Consider the following 20,690-nt stretch of genomic DNA (forward strand, 5'->3'; position numbering starts at 1 on the left):
GGAGTGTCGGTGCTTTAAACGGAGTTATCTCCCTGTGGTGTGTTAAAAACATTCAAAGATGGCTATCTTCAACATGCTGTCATAAAAACGTGTTTTTCCACTATAAAAAAAAGCTAAACTACTTGATCAAATTAAGTGAAATATTTTTTTTTTTGAGATCTTCAGTCCAAAACGGATATGTACAATATAACCTTTTTTTTTTTTCATTTTTTTATTTATTTATTTTTTTTTTTTCGATATTTTCATATTTTTAATGTCTTGATTAAACTGTACAAGTACCATTTTTTTTTTTAAACAATCTTCGTTAATAAGAGTATATTGTTCTATTAAACTTTTAAATAATTTGACTTCAGTTGTTTAAAAAAAAAAAAAAAAAAAAAATTGAAAAAGCGTTTTCCACTCGGCAATGAACTTTCGAAGATTGTTGGTAAAAAAAAAACAAAAAAAACACAATCACCAAAAGATGAGCATTTATTTTTAGTTGACACTTTGTAAAAAGCACTCACAAATGTGACTGTTTCACTCGCAACGTAAAGCCCTGCTTAAACTACTAATGAAAGTAATAACCATGAGGAGACCCATAGATACATTCATATTTTAGTCGCATGAATTATTTAGAGTGAAATAGGTTTCGGCACTATTTTCAAACAACTTTCCTTAATGGATATAGCATGTGTCTCACTAATGTATAATTAATATAATTTGGTTTTAAGGTGTTTGTTGCCTTCAAGGGTTCTCTATTGATCTCTTTTATCTGTTGATTTAATGGCATCTGTTTCCCAAACTCTGAGATATTTATAACCATCATGTTCATTATGTCCCCCCCCCCTCATCACCTGTTGATTGGGCAGTTCGATATCCTCTGCTTTTTTGGAGTTTTCCCTTTTTCACTTCAAATCATGCACACTTTTCCATTCTGAGTTCCATTTGAATGAAAGTTAGCTACGTGTTTAAGTTTATATACTTGTATTACAGAATTCACTTCTAAACTAATTAACTGACCTTTATGAATTTTGGAATATAGCTGCTAGGCGTAATAGGTGCAAATGTGGGCTATGTTTAATTTAACCTTTATGCAATGAGTGTGAAAAAAGAGTGGATACCCTTTGTGGAATTGTAACATTAGATATTAGACATCAATAAATATTCCCCAAAATTGTTCAACGTTTTTTTTGTTTTTTTTTAATGGGCATAATATGGCCAAAACATCCCATTTAAAAATTCAAATATTTCAGATTTGTATTAAATTTGATCCATAGTCATTAGGCACCAATTAAGCAAGTTTCCCTGAATTTCATCTTAAGATCCCTTAAGCTTTAAATTTTAAATATTATCTAGAGTAAAATCATGTAAAGGATTTTGATCAAAATTAAAATGATTCTAGAGATAAGGTTTAATAGCATTATATCTTTGTAAGATTATGAATGTAATTCAAAACTGTTCTGTTTGACATTAATTTACTTGTCCTGTGACGAGTATTTTAGTGTGTGTGTATATATATATATATATATATATATAAGAACTAATAAAACATGTTAAAACACTTTAAGAAGAGTTAAAAACATATTTCATTTTCGAAAAGGAGACACAAATTAAGTGGATTGTCCTTAATCCGCGGAGTTTTGAAAGAAATACTTTCCTTTTCATCAAAGGGTAGGAGTTAGCAAAATGCGGGATCGAATTTTGCTTGCAAAGTATTTAGTGAAACCTGTAAGCCATACAGCTTACTTGGTAAAAGTTAAAAAAAAAAAAAAAAAAAAAAAAAAAAAGAGTGAAGCAGAGAGAATGGGGGGGGGGGGCGGGGGTGATTTCACATGAATGGATGGTCCAGAGAAGAGTAGAATATCTAACAGTAAAATCCAAGAAAAGTCTGTAAAGTCCGGTATCAAGAAGTAAAAATCCAAAGGAATCACATTACTGGAAGATATTTCGATGTCATCCAAAAGGCATCGCATTATATATTTGTTTTAGTTATTGGTGTGAAAATCTTTTTACTCTATTGATTCTCAACTTCTGCGATTGAGGATTATTTTTATTTTTTTTTATTTATTTATTTTTTTTCCCCTGTTCAAATATTCTTTTATTTAAAAACCTTTTTAAACAATGAACAACTTTCTCCAACCCCCTCAATTCCAGTAAATTTTCAATTATATCAGGTCGGTGCAAAAATTTTTGCCAGTTTGTAGAAGAGCATTTTAAACGATTGTAATTTATTTTATTTATATTGTTATTACTTAAACATATAACCATGATTAATTTATAACTTTTTCGCTTAGGTTGCTAAAACATCATTCATATTTTATTTTTTTTTTTTTCGTCCAATATTCTCATCCATGTTAACACAAGAAAAACTTTTAGTCAATAGAAAGGAAGTCATCTTCCACCATGATAATGCTCGTCCTCACACAGCATTACTGACCAAAGATCTCCTAGGAGATTTTGATAGGGAAATCTTTTCGCCATCTTGCATATTCTCCTGACCTAGCTCCCTTGGATTATCACTTATTTTAAGGATTACAAAACCATTTAGATGGCCTTAGATCAGGGAGTCTCCGAAGCTTTTGTATGAGAGGCCATATTGTTGGCTTTTTAAAACTACATAGGCCAAAATTATATTAAAAAAATGACCTGGACGTGTTTTATAATGTTTTGCTTATTAGCTTTGCTTTTTAGTGAAACTGGTTCTCCCAAACCTCATTCTTTCAATCATTTTCTGAACAAAAAAAAAACACTATTTTCACACATCTTCATTTTTAAAAAAAAAATTTCCTGAATATTTTTACATTTTCCATAAGAACTCTGTGGGCCAAATTAAAGACCTTAGTGGACTGGATCTGGCCCGCGGGTTATAGTTTGGAGACCCTTGCCTTAGATTAACATCACGAGAGGAGATTGAAAATAAGATTCATAGTCTCACATTAAACCTAAGAAATACAAGCAAGGTATTTATTAGCTCATTAACAGAAAGAATCAAATTATTGTTATGAATAAAGATTTTCCAGATGAAATTTTAAATCAGAAAAGAAAAAGAAAAGACTTTTGCAACCACCTAATACTTTTCATTTAAAAATAAAGTAAACCTTTAGAAGCAGAGACTATTTTTATTTGGAAAAAAATTGGCTAGCTTATATATCTTGTTTTTATGCCAATATAGATGTTAGTTCCGTGATGGTTTCCTGGCTATTTGTGTTTCATTTATTACATTATCAAAGTTTGTAAAGAAACTTTTAAAGCAAATCATTATCGATTAAAAATTTTGGGCCAAGTAACTTAGCGTCTGGTATTAATTACCTTTTTTTTCTCTCTCTCTTTTTAAATGCTGGTCCATCTTTAGGCGAAAAATTGGCAATTGTTCAGATTAGAAATTTATTTCACCTCCGCCCCTCTGCATACATTCCTAGATTATGCATTGTCATTTCCTCAATATGGATAATAATACATTTTTACCATTGTGTGTGTATATATATATATATATATATATATATATATATATATATATATGTGTGTGTGTGTTATCTATCACCTTTTTACGTATTGTATTTAAAAACAACCAGTGAAGTGAAAATATCTATATCACTGGTAAATGACTGTATATGTTGTGGGCTAGAATCAAAATGTAGTATCTGCTTTGTCACTGGTCAAAAGAGGAGGAATCCCTTCTGACTAGTTTAATTGTATTTTTGCCCCGTCCAAAGTATTCCATTTTAGGGGAGCCAGATATCCTTCCACATAAAAAAACTCTATTATGACAGGAATTTTTTAACTAAATTATTCCATTTCACTTAGAATGCTCCCCCTTATCTCTATATGCTCTATTTTTTTCATTAACCTATTGAAAATCAGTATCATATTTAAAATTTCATTGCCATATAATTTTATACATCATTGATATAAAAAAAACAAAAAATAATAGTGCTTTCCACAGGTGAGAAGTTCTGGGGGAAGAAACTATGTTCATAGAAATTTCATTTGATTTTAAGCAAAGAAAGATGGAAAGTTCTTTGCGTTTATAATAGCGAGTTCTTGCTGTGAATGTCTTACAAGGAAGAACCAAAGATTAGAGCTCAGTCGAGCCCTTTCCACCCCCCCAAAAGACTAGAAGCATTATTTTTTGAGGGAGGGGCTATAGAGAAAAAAAATCATCTTCCACTAGATTGCGAATTCAATTTTGTACTCTGTCTGGGGGGAAAAATAGTGTTTTGATATAGTAGTAACAATGAATGCATCGAGGGTTGTCATGATAGCAAGATTTTAACTATGATGCAAGTATGAAGACATGATGCCTGAGACAATTGCTGCAGCCAATAAAACGCGCATGATGCGGGACTCTGTCTGCATCTGCTGACAATGATCATCTGCGAGTACTTTGATTCTTTCAGTCCGCCATCTTTAATTAAGGTAGCACACTTGTCGATCTGAAAATTTATTCTTTCAAATAACCAACGCTGCCTATTTTTATGGTTCACCTCATTTATTATGGTTCCCAGAAAATGTTGAGCTATGGTTGTTTTAAGAAATTCAGAGAAGTGGGGTGGGGGTCACCTCTTCCTTCTTCATTAGATTATTTCAATTATTGAGACTTATCGAAGACATTCAGATACAAAACCTATCTAAGAACACTGCCAGGCACATAAAGAATTTTTTTTGTGTGAAATTTCATAAAAATCGGCCTAGCCGGTTTTTAGTCCATAAAGAAACAAACTCACATACACACAAGCACACTAAAGACAAAGTTCCTTATATATATAATGTATATAAATAAAATACACAATATGTGCTTAAAACTTGTTGTTGAATATTATTCTTAAGCTGTTAGTTTGTCAGACCATGGGTATTACATGGCCATTTTTAATTCCAGGTGGAAGTGATGTACTTTTTTTTTTTTTTTTTTTATAGAATGTGTACATTAAGGTCTTTTATTTAAACTGATGCATGACATTTATAATATAAATCTCACCTGGCTGTTTAAATGTATCTTTGTATGTACGCCTGCCTTAAACTTTTGACAGAGGAGATGGATTTTGATGAGATCGATATTTTGAAGCTCAACTCTTTGGACGACAAATATCTAGAAATTGACTAAAAACATTAATTCCTTCACTCTCAACTGGGCATTTTTCTACAGGTAGGGGTTGCTTTTTTCGCCGATATTTTCAAAAGTCATCCCCTCTTTTCAATTGACTAGCCTTAATTTAAACCTTCGCCGCTTCAGGTTTGGTGATGAACGCAACAGCAAAGACATCACGTTTTTTTTTTTGGGGGGGGGGGGTCATGTTCTTTTCCTCCTTTATAGTACGGGTTTAAGCCTGTCTCAACACACACCTCCAAACACCCGGGCAACTCTGGGAAACAATCAGACTAGTTATTAATAAACACTCATGCATAGCATAATATAAGTAATCAAGTAGAACATGACATCAATGTTATCATCAATCGTGCCATTTTGTTTTGTTGCAATCTTTTGATATTGCTCTTCTTCAATCAATAATTTACATATGAAAGTTGACTTATAACACTCGTATCACATTTAAGTGTTGTTAAAACTATTAATACAGTAGAACCCCGGGATATATATTTTTTTTTTTTTTTTCCGGTTATGATGTGGAATGTTTTTCCGACCGCTAGTTATGGTATTTGCCCCCCCCCCTTACAGTGTTATTTATAATGTTATTTGATTATATACATGTGTATTATATACTGTACTGTATTTTGTTACTAATTTTTAATACGTACCGTATAAAATTTTGCTTAGGCCCCGCCATACGTAGATTTCACCTTACAATCCTAACCCCGGAACGGATTAATGTCGTATCCCGAGGTTCTACTGTATTTATATTTTTTTTACTGTATTTTAAAATTATGATATCTGTATTATTTCTGTTTATCCATTTAACTTGGAAATTACTGGGCCAATATGGCTAAAATTTTGTCTGGACTTTGTTATAAGGTGCAGTAAACTTAATATTGTAATATCTGTTCAGTACACACGGATTAATAAAGATTAGTCGCCACAATACATTTATTCTAGAAATTTGACATAAAGTACCCATTCTAAGTCAACGGGCGATAGTTTTTACCCGGTTTTAACAGCTAAAAAGTGTAGCCAATATTTCTTTGTTTCACCTTTTCTTGGAAACTACTGAACAGATGTAGCCAAAATTTTGCATGGACCTTTGTTATAAGGTGCAGCGAACTAAGTATTATGTTATCCATTCAATGCACAGTTAGGGAATAATAGTATTAGTCACCATAATACCGCATTTACTCTCATTTTTTCTCAAAAATTACTAGTTTGATTTGGCTGAAATTTTGACTGTGAAACCTGGACCTTTGTTATGATAAAGTGCAGCAAACTAACTATTATAGTATCTGATGCAGTTAAGGATTATTAGGGATTAGTATTTAATGCAAAAAATTAGTGCAAATTTAATCATATTCAGCCACCAATTTGGCATAAAGCACCTATTCTAAGTCAACAGGCTATAATTTTTGTGCTTATTTCACCGGCTAAAAAGTCTAGTACATCTCTATTTTTGATACTGATGATTTATAAAATTGCAATGAAAATTTAAAATATATTGATTTTCAATAGGTTAATGGAAAATAGAGCATAGAGGAGGATTCTAAGTAAACTGGAATCATGTACCTTTTTACAATGCCTTCCCACGGGACAGTTAGACACCAGGGTCGTTTTTTAACATGGAGAGAAGGTACAAAAATAAAAAATTGTCTCAGTCGTGAAGGACTGATCCTCCACCGAAAGAGAACGAGAAATGGAAGTTCAGCATCTGAAGAACAGATACTACACTTTTTATTTATTTGCTTCCCCACTGAGCAAATTAGGCAGGAGGCCATTTTTTAATGTGGAGATAGGGGGAAGGGGGAGGGAAAGGGGGATCCAGCTCCTGAGAGGAGGGAAGTGGGAGCCAGATTAGAAACTGTTCGTATGAAGGGTTGCCCCTTCAGTGACCAAGGTCAGATATGTGGGGTTGCCCCTTCAGTGACCAAGGTCAGATATGTGGGGTTGCCCCCACATATGGTCTTTGCTAGTCATAGCTGGTCTTTGCTAGTCTTAGCTTTGTAGCATCTGCCGGAACAGATGGTATTTATTTGCTCCCCCACCGAGCAAATTAGGCACAAGGCCGATTTTTAATGTGAGGAGTAAAGGGAGGGGGAAGGGAAAAAGGGGACCAGCTCCCGAGAGGTGGGAAATGGGAGCTGGTTAATGGTCAGGCATGTGGGGTTGCCCCCACATCTGGTCTTTGCTAGTCATAGCTAGTCATAGCTAGTCATAGCTTGCAGTATCTGCCGGAACAGATACTACACTTTGATCTTGACCAAAATTTCCAATCATAATAAAGTTTTTGGTGCTTGTTTATAATTGGGCCTAAAAAATTTTTTTACAAAAAAACTCTGAAAAAAAAATTTATAATGTACATACTTGTCACTGCATGAAGATGTCATATTCCAAAAATTACGTAAATCGATCAAGTAGTTTTTCTTAAATAATAAGAAAATCAAATATTATGACACATTCTAGCGAAGAATTGCTTCACGCCATTTTGTTTGCGACTGATATGTTACTAACGACACCTGTTTGCGATTGTCAGAAATATAGGATCAACAAGCAGTGATTTTTGGAATATGACATCTTCATGCAGTGACAAGTACGTACATTATAAAGTTTTTTTTCAGATTTTTCTTGTAAAATTTTTTTTTTTTTTTTTTTTTTTTTTTTTAGGTCCAGTCATGGACAAGCACCAAGGTTTTTTATGTGGCAGGATATCTAGCACCCCAAAATGGAGCACTTTGGATGGAGATGACAATAAAAATATGGGAGTGCGAAACATTTGTTGATCATCATTTAATCCCAGACAATATCGGGTCTCCTTGCTAGTATATATATAGTAATAAGATTGCATGTCTGAAAACAAGAATAGGTTTAAGGCTCTCAAAATTCATACTTGAATTGTCGGCAAGGATCCATGGTGTAATGGATAAATTACAAAGTAAAATTCAGCTTCTTAGTGACACTTTATTGAAGGTTAAATCCACAGTGCAGGGATACTAAGAACACAATTATGAATTGTTACCTTGCAGGCTGATAATAATACAAGACCAATACATGGTATAGTTAACAAAAAGTGTAATAGCAAAAAATGTTACAGAAGTACACATAGTTTTGGGGGCCAGAACTAACATGAATCCCTCCCCAATAACATGTTAGATGTAAGTATATTTTTAGTCTTTGTTTAAGTCTATTATTCCTGAAATAGGTATGTCACCTTACCCCAAACTCCTACCCCTTTTAAGTCTATACTCTGTAAAAAGTCAATATCGTTTCCTCTTGGGGTTGATTTCCATGAAATCTTTTTTTTTTTTTTTTTTTTTTTTTGCATTTAACAAATTACTTGTGGGATTGATGACTGAAGGACAAACATGATGTACATTAATTTTTCTGTAGTGTATCGAAATTGCATTTCCTGATTTGATTTATATGTCTCTTATAAGTAAACTAGCCTCGGTGCCTGGCGTTGCCCAAAGGTGTGTTGAGCAAAATAAAAAAAAATGTGGTAGTAGGCAGGCAGGCTCGAACCCATACTGTGAAGAAGGAAAAGAACGTGAGAAAAAAGTGATGTTTTTGCCGTTGCGTTCATTGCCAAACTGAAAGTGGCGAAGGTTTAAATTAAGGCTAGCCAATCGAAAAGAGACTTTGCAAATACCAGCAAAAAAAGCGACCCCTTCTTGTAGAAAAGTGCCCAGTTGAGAGTGAAGAAATTAATGTTTTTGTCCAATTTTTCGATATTTGTCGTCCGAAGTGTCAAGCTTCGAAATGATACCAATCTCGTGAAAATCCATTGCTTGTCGAAAGTTTTAAGCAGACAGGCAGACATACATACATTTAAACAGACAAGTGAAATTTATATTATAGATTTTGAGCCTTTCACCATGTACAGGAATACCCAATTCGTTCATCTATGGTTCAGATTTCATAAAATGACTTATTTTTAAACATTAAAAAAAAATCCAACTTTTCTTTGAGTTATGAACATTAGTTTTTGACCTTTCAATTGTCATTGTGGTTTCTGATACATCTGTAACAGTTTGTCAAACTTGTCTTGATATTTCTTGCAGACATCGCTTCTGCAATTGACATGTAAGATGGAACATTGTCCTTTTATACACTTGTAAACTATCCTGTATAGCTTTCTCCTTGCTGGTACACCTCACTTTTTTTTTTTTTGACATTCCTTTAAAAGTATCAGCAAATTGCTTTCTTTTTGTTTCTTTTAAACTGTTGGCCAAGACAATTCACTATATTCAACTCTTTGGATAGCACTCCTTTCTCGAGCCTATGTCATTCTAAATTGATCTTTTTTCTGACACAAATTAAACATTTTGTTTCTTTTTGCAAATTGGCTGTATGCCTGGTTCCAATTCAAGTTTTGCAATTACTTTGTTGCATCCATCAAACCCATTAGAATAAAAAAATTTGTGTATAATTTTTTTTTTTTTTTGTTTTGATGAAAAAAATTAAAAAAAAAATTAATTCAAGGAATACTTAATTTTTACATTCTGGCAAAAAAGAATTTATCGGTAAATCCCACAGTTGCAATTTCTCCAACCAATCTGTGCTTTGTAAATTTCTTGAGCTACTCATCACAAATTGTTTTAGTTTTTGTGTTTTTCCTTGAAGTGTGATTGCCACTGTTAGTCCGCCTTTGAATTTGATTTACTGTTTAGTCATGCTGTTTTGCATTTCGTTAATCCTTAATAAAGTTGGTTTGCCAATTTTCTTCCATGTGTAAAGATTAACAATAGATAAATCGGATGCTAAGTCTAATTGCATTTTACTGTTTCTGTTTTAATTTGAACACTTTCTAATTTCATAAATTTTGTCAGATTTAGGTATTTTGGTAAAACTCTTATTTTTCATTCTACTTTTACACCCTGTGCGATCACATTTAAAACATTTTTTAGTTTTATAGGAACAATCTCTGTACCAATGTATTTGTCTGCAACCGAAACACAGTTTAGTGAGCAGACTACTTCTCTTTTAATTATCAAATTTTACTGGTGAAGTCAATTTTTTTTCTTATGTGAGGCACTCCAAATTGTTCAATATCCTGATACTTGCTAATAAGCCATTGGCAGTTTTCAGCTATGTTAGATCCAACTCCTTTTCCAGTTTGTTAAAGATTCTCATTTTAATTTCGGACACTGGCACCAATCCTTGTGCAAATACCGAGATATTTAAAGTTATTAGCACTTAACTCTGATAACTTGAAATCATAACAGTACTTATTTACTGTACTTGCAAAAGTTGTATAATCCTCATTATCCTTTCTTGTAAGGTTCAAACACTTCCACCTGTTTTGGAAAAGAGATGTTTTTGGACTAAGTAATTTTGTCAGCAATTATACAGCTTTACTAAATTTTAGCTTGTTGGTCTTTGGAGGTAAAATGTAGTTTATAAATTGTATATGCAACTGCATCCCACTTCCTTAATAGTAATCAAACTTTTTTGAAATCAGTCCAGTTTTCACAGACTGAGTTATATCTTCATAACACCTAAAGTACAAAGCAGGATTGTAGTTGGAAGTCTTAATGGTATTACAAACTGTATTCTGGGAGAATGCATTTTTGTTTTGTGCCATTTTGCTCCCCATTTAATAATTCAAATAATTTTTGCTGTTTTTGGGTCTGGATTTAAACATCTCTTCAAATCTTCTATTTTGTGCAAGCTGCTCTTTCTGCAATTTTAATTCTTTTCATTTAAATCATTTTATATAACTCGAATTATTTGGTTTCAATTTTATTTTAGTAGGTTTCTTGTTCTGTCTGCAAACAGGTTTTCATCATTTTAAAACTTAAAAATTGCACTTTTGAAGTTTTCCATATTTCAACACTCGAAATACAGGGTAGAATGATAAAATTGTCATCCTAAAGAAAACAACGCCACAGCTTTATTTTAAAACTTTTATTGAAAAAATCAATTCACGTAATTTGATTATGTAGTAGAGCTGACATCTATTCAATGTAGCCACCTTCAGCCTCAATCACTGCCTCGATACGGGTTCGAAACTGAGAGCATGCCTTTTCCACAAGCACCTGTGGGAGCTTAGCGAATTCTTGATAGATGGCAGCGATCAGGCTGGTTGTGGTTTTATGGGAGGTCATGTTGATGTTTTCGATGTATGATCAAACGAAGTAGTCCAGCGGGTTCAGGTTGAAGGGAAGGGGGGTAGTGAGAGAAGGGTACAAAGTCATAGCACTCTTTCTGAATCCAAGCCTAGGTCTCTTTAAACTTGTGGGCCAGCGCCAAGTCCTGCAGTCACACCCAGGGTCTGCCAGCGACCACCTGATTGCACCAGGGGATCACCACACTCTTAAGTACATCCAGGTACACTTTGGTGTTGACTTTCAAGCCGACTTCAAAGATGCAAAGTGACCTGATTTGGTCCTCACTTGAAACCACACTAAAGACTATCACCATGGGTTGTCCGATGTGGTGAGCTGTGTCCTCGAGCGCTAAACCGTCTGGATTTGCATTTTGAAGGTGCTGGCAATGGTTCTGTTGTCATAACTTGGATCAGTAGAGAACATGAGTTGTACAGTGGTGCATCTCCGATCTTGCTCGTTGAACATTGTGTCACTTTTAGACATGATAGAAGGCTCCTATCACTTTTGGGATTTGTACATAACCGGCCCACCAGTAGATAGTCTGCAACAAAAAAAGAAAACCCGGTTTTCATCAAACGGAAATGGAATCATGTCCCCTTTTTTTTGGGGGGGGGGGCGACAATTTTATCGTTCCACCCGTACTAACTTTACAGTATATAAATATGTTAGTAAATTCGAAGTACAACAGAATTGTAATAGTTTAAAAGCGAAGTGGGGCATTTTTTTTTTTTTTTTTTAACCTTATAAAAAAAAGATCAACTATAATGTAAAAAAAAACAGGATCGACTAAAAGGAAGAAGATCGACTAAAAGGGGGAGAAAGAGAAAATAAAAGGGGGAACGGTGAAGAAACTTGAAATACTTTTCGCCGACTATCTTCAGAAGTAAATGTCGGAATGAAGTAATTTCTATGAGGGGGGGATATATATATATATTATATATATATATATATATGTGTATTTTTACTATACAATTCACATGGTTCGTAGTTGTTTTTTTTTTCTTTAGCTGAAATAACCTCAATGCAAAAGAAGAAAAAAAAATTTGTACAAAACTTATTTATTTTTTTGCTTTAGGAAAGAAAAATTAAATCCTTTTATTTTTAATGTTGAAATTGTCTTTTGAATTTTCCTTTTTAAACCTTAAACTCCTTGTTGCTTTGTTAAACAAACCACTAAGTCTTTTTTTTTTTTTTTTCAAAATTAAAAAATACAATTTTAAACAAAAAAATAGTTTTTCATTGTCAGTGTGCGTGATTCTTGAGTTTGGTTTTTGAATCAATACAAATTTATTATTGTCAAAACTGAAACTTGCGTACCTTGTCTTTAGGATTGTAGAATGTAGATTTTAAATTCTTGCTTCCACTATTTGATGGTGAGGCCCCAGAGTGTGGGCTTTGGAGAGTGTGGAGCCACCCCATAATTGCCATTACTCCCAGGTCCACTCTGACCCAGAGTGGTAGTACCTGTTAGGGTGCCAACTATGGGTTAAATAGAAATCGACTTGAAAAAAAAAAGAAAAAAAAAAAAAAGAAATGTATTCTATTAAAAAATTTTTCTTCCAAATCATTGGATTCGGCATTAAATAACCTGAAAAGTGTTGATATGCCGTAAAACAAAAACAACCAATCTACTATGTGTGACTTGGATTTGGGTAATGTTTGAATAATTGCTGTGAAGCGTGATTTGCAAATCATTTGTCTCCAGTGTTGTGTAACAGAGCATGGATGCATATTTTTTTTTTTTTTTTTTTTTTTTTATAAAGGAGTCATCACTTATCAAGGCCTGGAGGATAAGGGTTAATGAGTATACAGTGGTCAAGGGGAACATGTCGGTCATCGGTAGTAGTGGAAATTTGGTGAATTGGATTATTTAAGGGGATGGCTCATCAAGAACTTGTTCATGTTTGATTTGAAGACAACCATATTGTAGTCAGTTGGAAAGCAGGAAAATGGAACAGTTCCAGACGTACCGGGCGATGTACAAAATGATGTCACGGTAAGAAAAAAAAGACTAAAGAGGAGAGAGAGCACTTTGAAATGTAGAGGACGTTTGAGAGCATATCTGAAATGTCATTGTTACAAAAAAAAAAAGTTATTACTTTGTTCTTTACAACATACTTTTCTACAATATGTTTGGTCTATGTTTGTAAACGGGTGTAATGCTACATTTCTTGATGAACTGTCCCCCTAAGTAATCCAATTTACAAAATTTCCACTACTTATGTTTACTACACTATAATCACATTGACTAATGTATACCCATTAACCCTTATCCTCGAGTGGCCTCCGGGCCTTGATAAGTGGTGATTCCTGTGTAAAAAAAAAAAAAAAAAAAAATGTAATTCTCACATCCTTTATTACCAGTGTTGCATGCCGATAATCAAGACACTAGTATAATTATAACGTGTTAGCAAAAGTATATTACAAAAATACACGTCATGATTCTGGGAACATAACTGCAATGCATTGCTACCTAATAACATGCTAGCTGTAACTATATTATAGTCTCTAGGTAGCTCTATTATTCCTGATATATACCCCATAACAGAATTACTCAAAACTTTTACCCATTCATGGCGAAAGGAACAAGAACATACTACCCCCGACAAAAAAATTCCTGAGTTCAACAAAATACACTTGAAGGCATTAAACAACACATTTATTACTGTTTCTAATAAAACACCATATGGGACAGATATTTCATTTATTAATAGTTTGTCTATGATGAACAAAAACAATACTGAGACGGTTCAAAACCTAAAATTATATACAGAAATACATTATTCACATACAATAAAAGTTAACAGGTTATTTATAAAAAAGATAGCGTTAAGACTTATATTCTCTAATGGTATCTTTTTTTTTTTTTTTTTCTTGGCGAAGATCCCGAAAGTGAGAAAGAAATCTGATCTTGTGTTCACAAAATTTGGAGATCTACCTAATTTTATCAAGAATATAACTCTAGTCTAGAAAACTATTTTTCCTCAAATTTCAGAACCCTATAGAGAGGTTCATGGATAAAATTTTATAATTGGTTCGAATAAGTTCATGTGTTTAGTTTCAGAAATGGATTTTGACATAATTTGCAAAGATAACTGACACAGTATATATGTGGTTGTATAGGCATGTGGATAAGAAATGGTAATTAAAAGGCCAGGTAACTTCCTGAAGCAACCAGCCGACAGGTGATTGTTAAATGAATAAATATTTGTGTTGTTGGAAATCATCACTTTATCCCAAATCTCATAACATTTTTTTTTTTTTTTTTTTAATATCGGGAATTCTTCAACATAGTTGAATTGGATAATTTTTAATTGTATTTTTCTTTCTTCCAGTAAATCATGATAACGTTATCAAAGAAACTGAAGCAACAGCAGGAAGGCACAAATAAAGAAGCAATTGAACACAAAAGGATTTCAATCCGTGATCAGCTTCTTATAAAAGGTGAGTGTATCTCCTTTATTTTTTATCATCTACTGCATATTAACAAGAGCTGATCGTTTTTGCTGAAGTCTGTTTTTTTTTTTTTTTGTTTTTTTTTATTATACAGGAAATCAAACCAGCCCCCCCCCCCCTCTTAAAAAGAGAAAGCAAAGTATTCTATATAGTTCTGTTACTACCAAATGGCTATCTTGGCCTTTTGGCTAAGATCAAAGTGTAGTATCTGTTCTTCAGATGCGGCACTTCCATTTCTCGTTCTCTTTCAGTGGAGGAGAAATCCTTCACGACTGAGAATTTTTATTTTTGTACCTTTTCTCTACGTTAAAAAACGACCCTGGTGTCTAACTCTGTCCCGTGGGGAGGCATTGTAAATAGGTACTACCAAATGGCTATCTCTAAAGAAGCATGGCAGAAAGGTTAGTTTTGAATCAAATTGAATTCCTTTAATATTTGTGCTATTTTTTAATGGAAATTGCTCCAGACATGTCATGAAACCATTTGATGTAAGGAGCTAAAAAAAAAAAATATTACTCCAAGGTCAAAAATGATTCAACGATGTGTTAGACAAATAGATTTCGACCCAGAAAACAGCAGTTTTTTTTTTTTCTTTTCATCAGAAAAAAATTGCATATAGAATGTGAGGACTAAAGGATAAAATAAGGGAAGTGAGATACGAGGCTGCCAAAAGTAAACTCAAGGTTCATTTTCTACTCTCTTACTATTAGTAAGATTAAAGATTGAACCAAAATATCTAATGATTTAATAACTTTTTAAAATTTTAACTTTAAATGGGGTCTGTGGCCTTTGGTTACAGTGGACTCCACTGTGGAGTATAGTTTTGGTTCATGTATTTTTTTATTGGAATTCTTTGAGATGATGAGTAATTTGTATATTTGTTTATTTTTTATTTACGGACTGTTATCCTCATGTTCATAGTTTTTTTTTTTCACCACATTCCGGCTCACTATTTCTCTAACCTTCAAGTAGTTAACCGCGACGGGGTAAGAATGCTGAGTCTCTTAACTGTATCCATAGAGATTCAACACCTCTATCCACTGCGCCACTGATGTAACCTCCAACTTTCTTCAAATGTATCTTTGGGGTCCGTGGTGCGGCGGATAGAGGCGTTGAATCTCTAGAGTTCCAAGTGAGCATTGTCTGAAGATAGGGATTTCAATCCTACCCGAAGCAGGCCAGAGGATTAGTTGGCCAAAATGTGGTCAGACAACTAATATGGAAGACAGTAATAACTGAGAATGCAGTTAAGAAACTCGGCATTCCTATTCTATTGTGGTTAACCATCTGAAGGAAGCAAGAGGAATAGTTGGCCGGAACATGGTGAAACACCTATGAAGATGAGGATAACAGTTCGCAAATAAAATATAGTTTTGGTTCAATTCCTAGGCATTATCTCTTCCTTCAGGTGGGGAAATTGGTTTATTGCCAGTCTTCTGAGGTGTCTATACTGGAGCATGCAGACAGGTCTGATCATGACAAATTTTACACCTATCCAAAATGTCCCTCTCCTTTCATAAGGAAATTAACAAAACTCCTCTTCAACAAAACCACCACCACAATTACCAGTGACAAATCTCGGCTCCATGTCTTCCTTAATTCGTCCTTCTTAAAGTAGTTGTTCTCTTCATGTGCAAATGAGTGCTTTCATTAAAAAATCTAATACAAACACAAGTTCTTTATTAGACTAAAAATCTTGTGTCCAGTGTGCGAAACAGTCCACATGCTTCAAAACTGATGACCCTTCGTTTTCTTCTTCATCGGTACAGTAGGTAAATTTAATTCTCCTTTGTATTTTAAACTATAGAGATGTTTTATTTTCTATACATAATCAAAAGCAAAGGAAAATATTTTATCTCAATCTTTTTTTTTTTTTTTTTTTTTTTTTAGAAGCTTGATTTCCCAATATTAAAGCAACCTTTGCTAATACATGCTTTAATCCTAGCTCTCAAACTCGCCTCCAATAACAAAAAAAACAAATTTATAATCCTTTCAGACTCCCAATCTACTCTAAAAGCGATTAAAAATAAAAAGATGGACAACCCCCAAACAACAAAATTACTCCAAAAATTAGCTGAACAGTAAAAAAGAAATCATTTTCTGCTGGATACCGAGCCATTCCGGTATTAAAGGTAATGAATTAGCAGATTCAGCAGCAAAAAAACGCCTTAAATCTCCCAATCGATGCAAATTTTAAAATTCCATACATTGATCTAAAAAGACGTATCAACGCATATACAGCAGAGAAATGGCAAACCTACTGGAATGAACACCTTAACAACAAACTTCATGAAATCATGCCAAAAAACAAGAACAAAATACGAAACTAAACAGAAAAGAAGTCAAACTAACAAGAATAAAAATAGGCCATACTCACTTAACCCACTCATATCTCCTAAAAAAAGAAAGACTATCCATCTGTATACCTTGTCAAACACCACTCACAATCAAACACATTAATTGAATGTACTGATTTTGTAACAGTAAGAAATCGATTCTACAAAGAAAACAATATTAAAGAGTTATTTGATAAAAACAATCCCCACACCATACTCTCCAATCTTAAAAAAATTGGCCTTTATAAAAAAAAATTTAAAAAGAACCCTTTATACAACGGTCCTGGATATGACCTAAAACTATATCCGATGGTGAGGCCCCACCTTGTGGGCCTTGGGGAGTGTGGAACCACCCTTTAATTGCCATTGCTCCCAGATCCACTCTGACCCGGAGGGGTAGTACCTGGTAGGGTCCCAACTATGGGTTAAATAGAAACCGATTTAAAAAACAAATATACTCCATTAAAAATCGTTCCTCAAAATAACTAGATTTGGCATTAAATAACCTGAAAAATATTGATATGCCGTAAAACAAACAACCAACCAACTAACTTTGCAGTGGTCGGGGGCTGGTAATTTACCAGCCTCCTACCACTTACTTACTTACCCTATACTTAAATAAACCGACTCTTCAAAAAGGGAGAAAAAAATTTTATTTTTCATTTTTCAATTCCTACATTCATAAACTGTTCAGACTTCTTGATTACTTTCACCAATCAAACCTGTCGCTATTATAGTGACATTAACTGACACAACTGCCAAAAATGCTAATGAAGAACCCATCAACCAAACACAAGATTCCATCCACAGTCTTAAGGAAAAGATAATGAAATATCAAGGTCTTGCATATGACATGAGAAGAAACCCATAATCTTAGGTTAGAATCTTAAAAAGATCTCTGTTGGAATGTATGTGATAACAAGTGAGTGTTTCCAACGATGCTGGATTTAACAGCCGAGAGGAAAATAACAAAATACCAAGATCTTTTCTATGACAAGAAAAGAAACTGGAATCTTAGGAAGATCTCCACATTCCAATAATTATAGGAGCAACCAGATTCATGAAAAAGAATTTCAAAAACTATCTGGCAAATATACCCGGTGAACCTAGTGCAGGAAAGATACAAAGAATTGCACTTAAAGAGTTAGAATCTTTAGAAAAAATTCTTGGTTGGAATGTATGAAATAATGGGTGAATGTTTGGATTCGGTAGAACAAAATAAGAAAATTGAAAAAAAAAAAAAAAAAAACCCTAAAAGCAAAGATAAATTCCCAAATAAATGGAATATTCACTGGGACAACTATAATCCAAATAAATTACTAACAATAAAACCCACTCAAGGTGAATGGATACAAATCACAAACGAAGTTATCCTTTTTCTACTTCATATTAAACACTCTAAAATAACTTGCCAATTCTTAGTTGAAAAAAAAAAGGAACCACCATAGTTCATAGCCTGTCATACATTGTAATCGATTTTATGATGGATTGCGTTAGTCTTTCATCTTCACGGCTCTACAGACAAATTTATCTTTAGTTGACCTTTGACAACTAAATATTTTCATTTACTAGCCAAATAGAAAAGTCACTAGCCAAACCCATATGATTTTTAGAATAGGACATCTTCATTCCATGACAAGTACGTACATTATAAATAAGTGTAATTCTAAATATGCACTGAATTTTTTTGTTGAGACTTGAAAATATAAACATTCAAATTTCTTCAGATGTTTGTTTGTTTTTTTTTAAAACGGCAAAAAAAAAAAAGAGTATATTGTTCTATTAAACTTTTATTATTTAAATAATTTAACTTTTCTCATTTTATTAAAAAAAAAAAAAATAAAGGTTGAAAAAACATTTTTCACTCGGTAATGAGCTTTGGAAGATTGTTGGTGAGAAAAAACACAATCATCAAAAGATAAGCGTTTTATTATTTCTAGTCAACACTTAGGAAGATTACTTGCAAATGCGACTGCTTCAGTCACAACATAAAGCCCTGAATTCTCACTACTGATGCAATTCTCTATCTATATAAAAGCCAAGTACGGCCAAGGATGGAATACTGTTGCCATATCTGGGCAGGAGCTGCCAAAAACAGCCTATCATGCCTTGACAGAGTGCAAAGTGGACTTCGTGGTTTAGTGGGGGATGCCCTTTTCTCTACCCTGCAACCCCTCTCCCACAGAAGAGACGTTGCGAGCCTATCCTTGTTTTATCGTTGTTTTCATGGCGGGTGCTCGTCTGAACTCCGATCCCTGGTCCCCCCTCGCCAAGCTTTCACGAAAAGCGCCCGTCTGGCTGAATCCACTGTGAAAAATTTCCCCCACTCTATATCTGTGCCTAAATCAGAACGCGGATTTCATGAGCAGGGCTTCTTTCTTGGAGCTGCACGCCTGTGGAACTCTGTTCCGTCTGCCTGCTTCCCTCCGGACTGCAACTTGGATGTCTTCAGGTCTAGTGTTGACAGGTTCCTGATGAACCGCCCCCCTAATTAAACACTTCATAAAATCTTCTCACTAACGTGATGTACTTGCAATAACCCTTATCCCTGAGTGGCTTCCGGGCCTTGATAAGTGGTGATCACTGTGTAAAAAAAAAAAAAAAAAAAAAATTCTACAGGACAAATATTACGATACAAAAGCAATAAAAGATCTTTGAATGCATGAAGATAGATCAAACCAAACCTCACTCTGATTGCGCTAAGTTGGCCTAGTCTGGCTGACCTTATAATAATTTAATCGACACATGCAAGATAAATCTGGACCGAGGCCACCTGACTGGCAGAATGCAGAACTCATAGAATTGGATAGACAGGGAGACGTGCCAAGAAAAACAGCTACTTGAACTTTAGCTTTAACTTGGCTGTCCTCTCATCTTGTTCATACGAAAGAATACATTTGCTGATTGCTATAATTTTATTATGTATTGAATTTCACAAACAGGACTAAAAAACTACGAACACTCAAGAAATCAATGTCAATTCATCACAGAAGTTTTTATTTTTTATACCAAAGCAAGATTGCATTCACACTTTGATCTCTTCAAATCACAATTTCTTGCATATTTCTTGTCCAATTTATAAATATTTAGATGGTTGGGAAAAAAATAAAATAATTTTTTAAATATGGAATTCGAATCTGATTTTATTCATTAACAGACAAGCAAAACAGTTGCCACCTGAATTGTAACGTTAACTTAGCTGTTCCTTGTCTTGTTCATATGAAAGAATAAATTTGCTTCAATTTTATTCTTGTCCACATTTCACCCTATATTAAAAAACAAAAATAAAGATCTGTATGACGTACATACTCATCATGTTAAAAAAAAAATCATGTAAATTCATTTAGTAGTTTGATTTTTGAAGAAAAATCAAATTTTATGAGTATCCAAGCAGGACTATCTCACCTGCCATTTTGAAATAAAATCTTAAGGGGATAACTCTGCAATAATTCATACTTACAAGATTTATGTTGTAATGTTTACAAATTTCCATAAATCACTTACAAATGTTTTTCTTTATAAAAATAAATCTACTTAATCAATTTATGTGACTTTTGGAATATGATATTTTCGGCTTGTCACAGATGTATACATCATACAAATTTTTCTTTATTTTTGTTTAGTATAATGAGGAATTCTGGAGAAAAAAAAATTTTTATTTCACAAACATGACTAAACAAATACCAACATTTAAGAACTCCACGTCAGTTCGTC

The 20,690-nt window shown here is 33.6% G+C and overlaps 1 protein-coding gene and 1 pseudogene across 3 annotated transcripts in view; both read left to right on the forward strand.

Moving 5' to 3' along the window:
- Positions 1 to 20,690, forward strand: part of LOC145248159 (NEDD8-conjugating enzyme UBE2F-like) — an 85,266-nt gene that overhangs the window by 30,142 nt on the left and 34,434 nt on the right. For all 3 annotated transcript variants that reach the window (XM_080109987.1, XM_080109986.1, XM_080109985.1), the window contains one exon: positions 14,520 to 14,628. In XM_080109987.1, coding sequence (XP_079966113.1) covers positions 14,526 to 14,628 — 103 coding nt within the window. In that variant the 5' untranslated portion in view covers positions 14,520 to 14,525. The remainder of the gene's footprint in view (positions 1 to 14,519; positions 14,629 to 20,690) is intronic.
- Positions 14,808 to 14,939, forward strand: LOC145248434 (U2 spliceosomal RNA; annotated as a pseudogene).

The sequence above is a fragment of the Euprymna scolopes genome, chromosome 26, assembly GCF_053919585.1.
Source record: "Euprymna scolopes isolate OS-2025 chromosome 26, ASM5391958v1, whole genome shotgun sequence".
Classification (NCBI taxonomy): Eukaryota; Metazoa; Mollusca; class Cephalopoda; order Sepiida; family Sepiolidae; genus Euprymna; species Euprymna scolopes.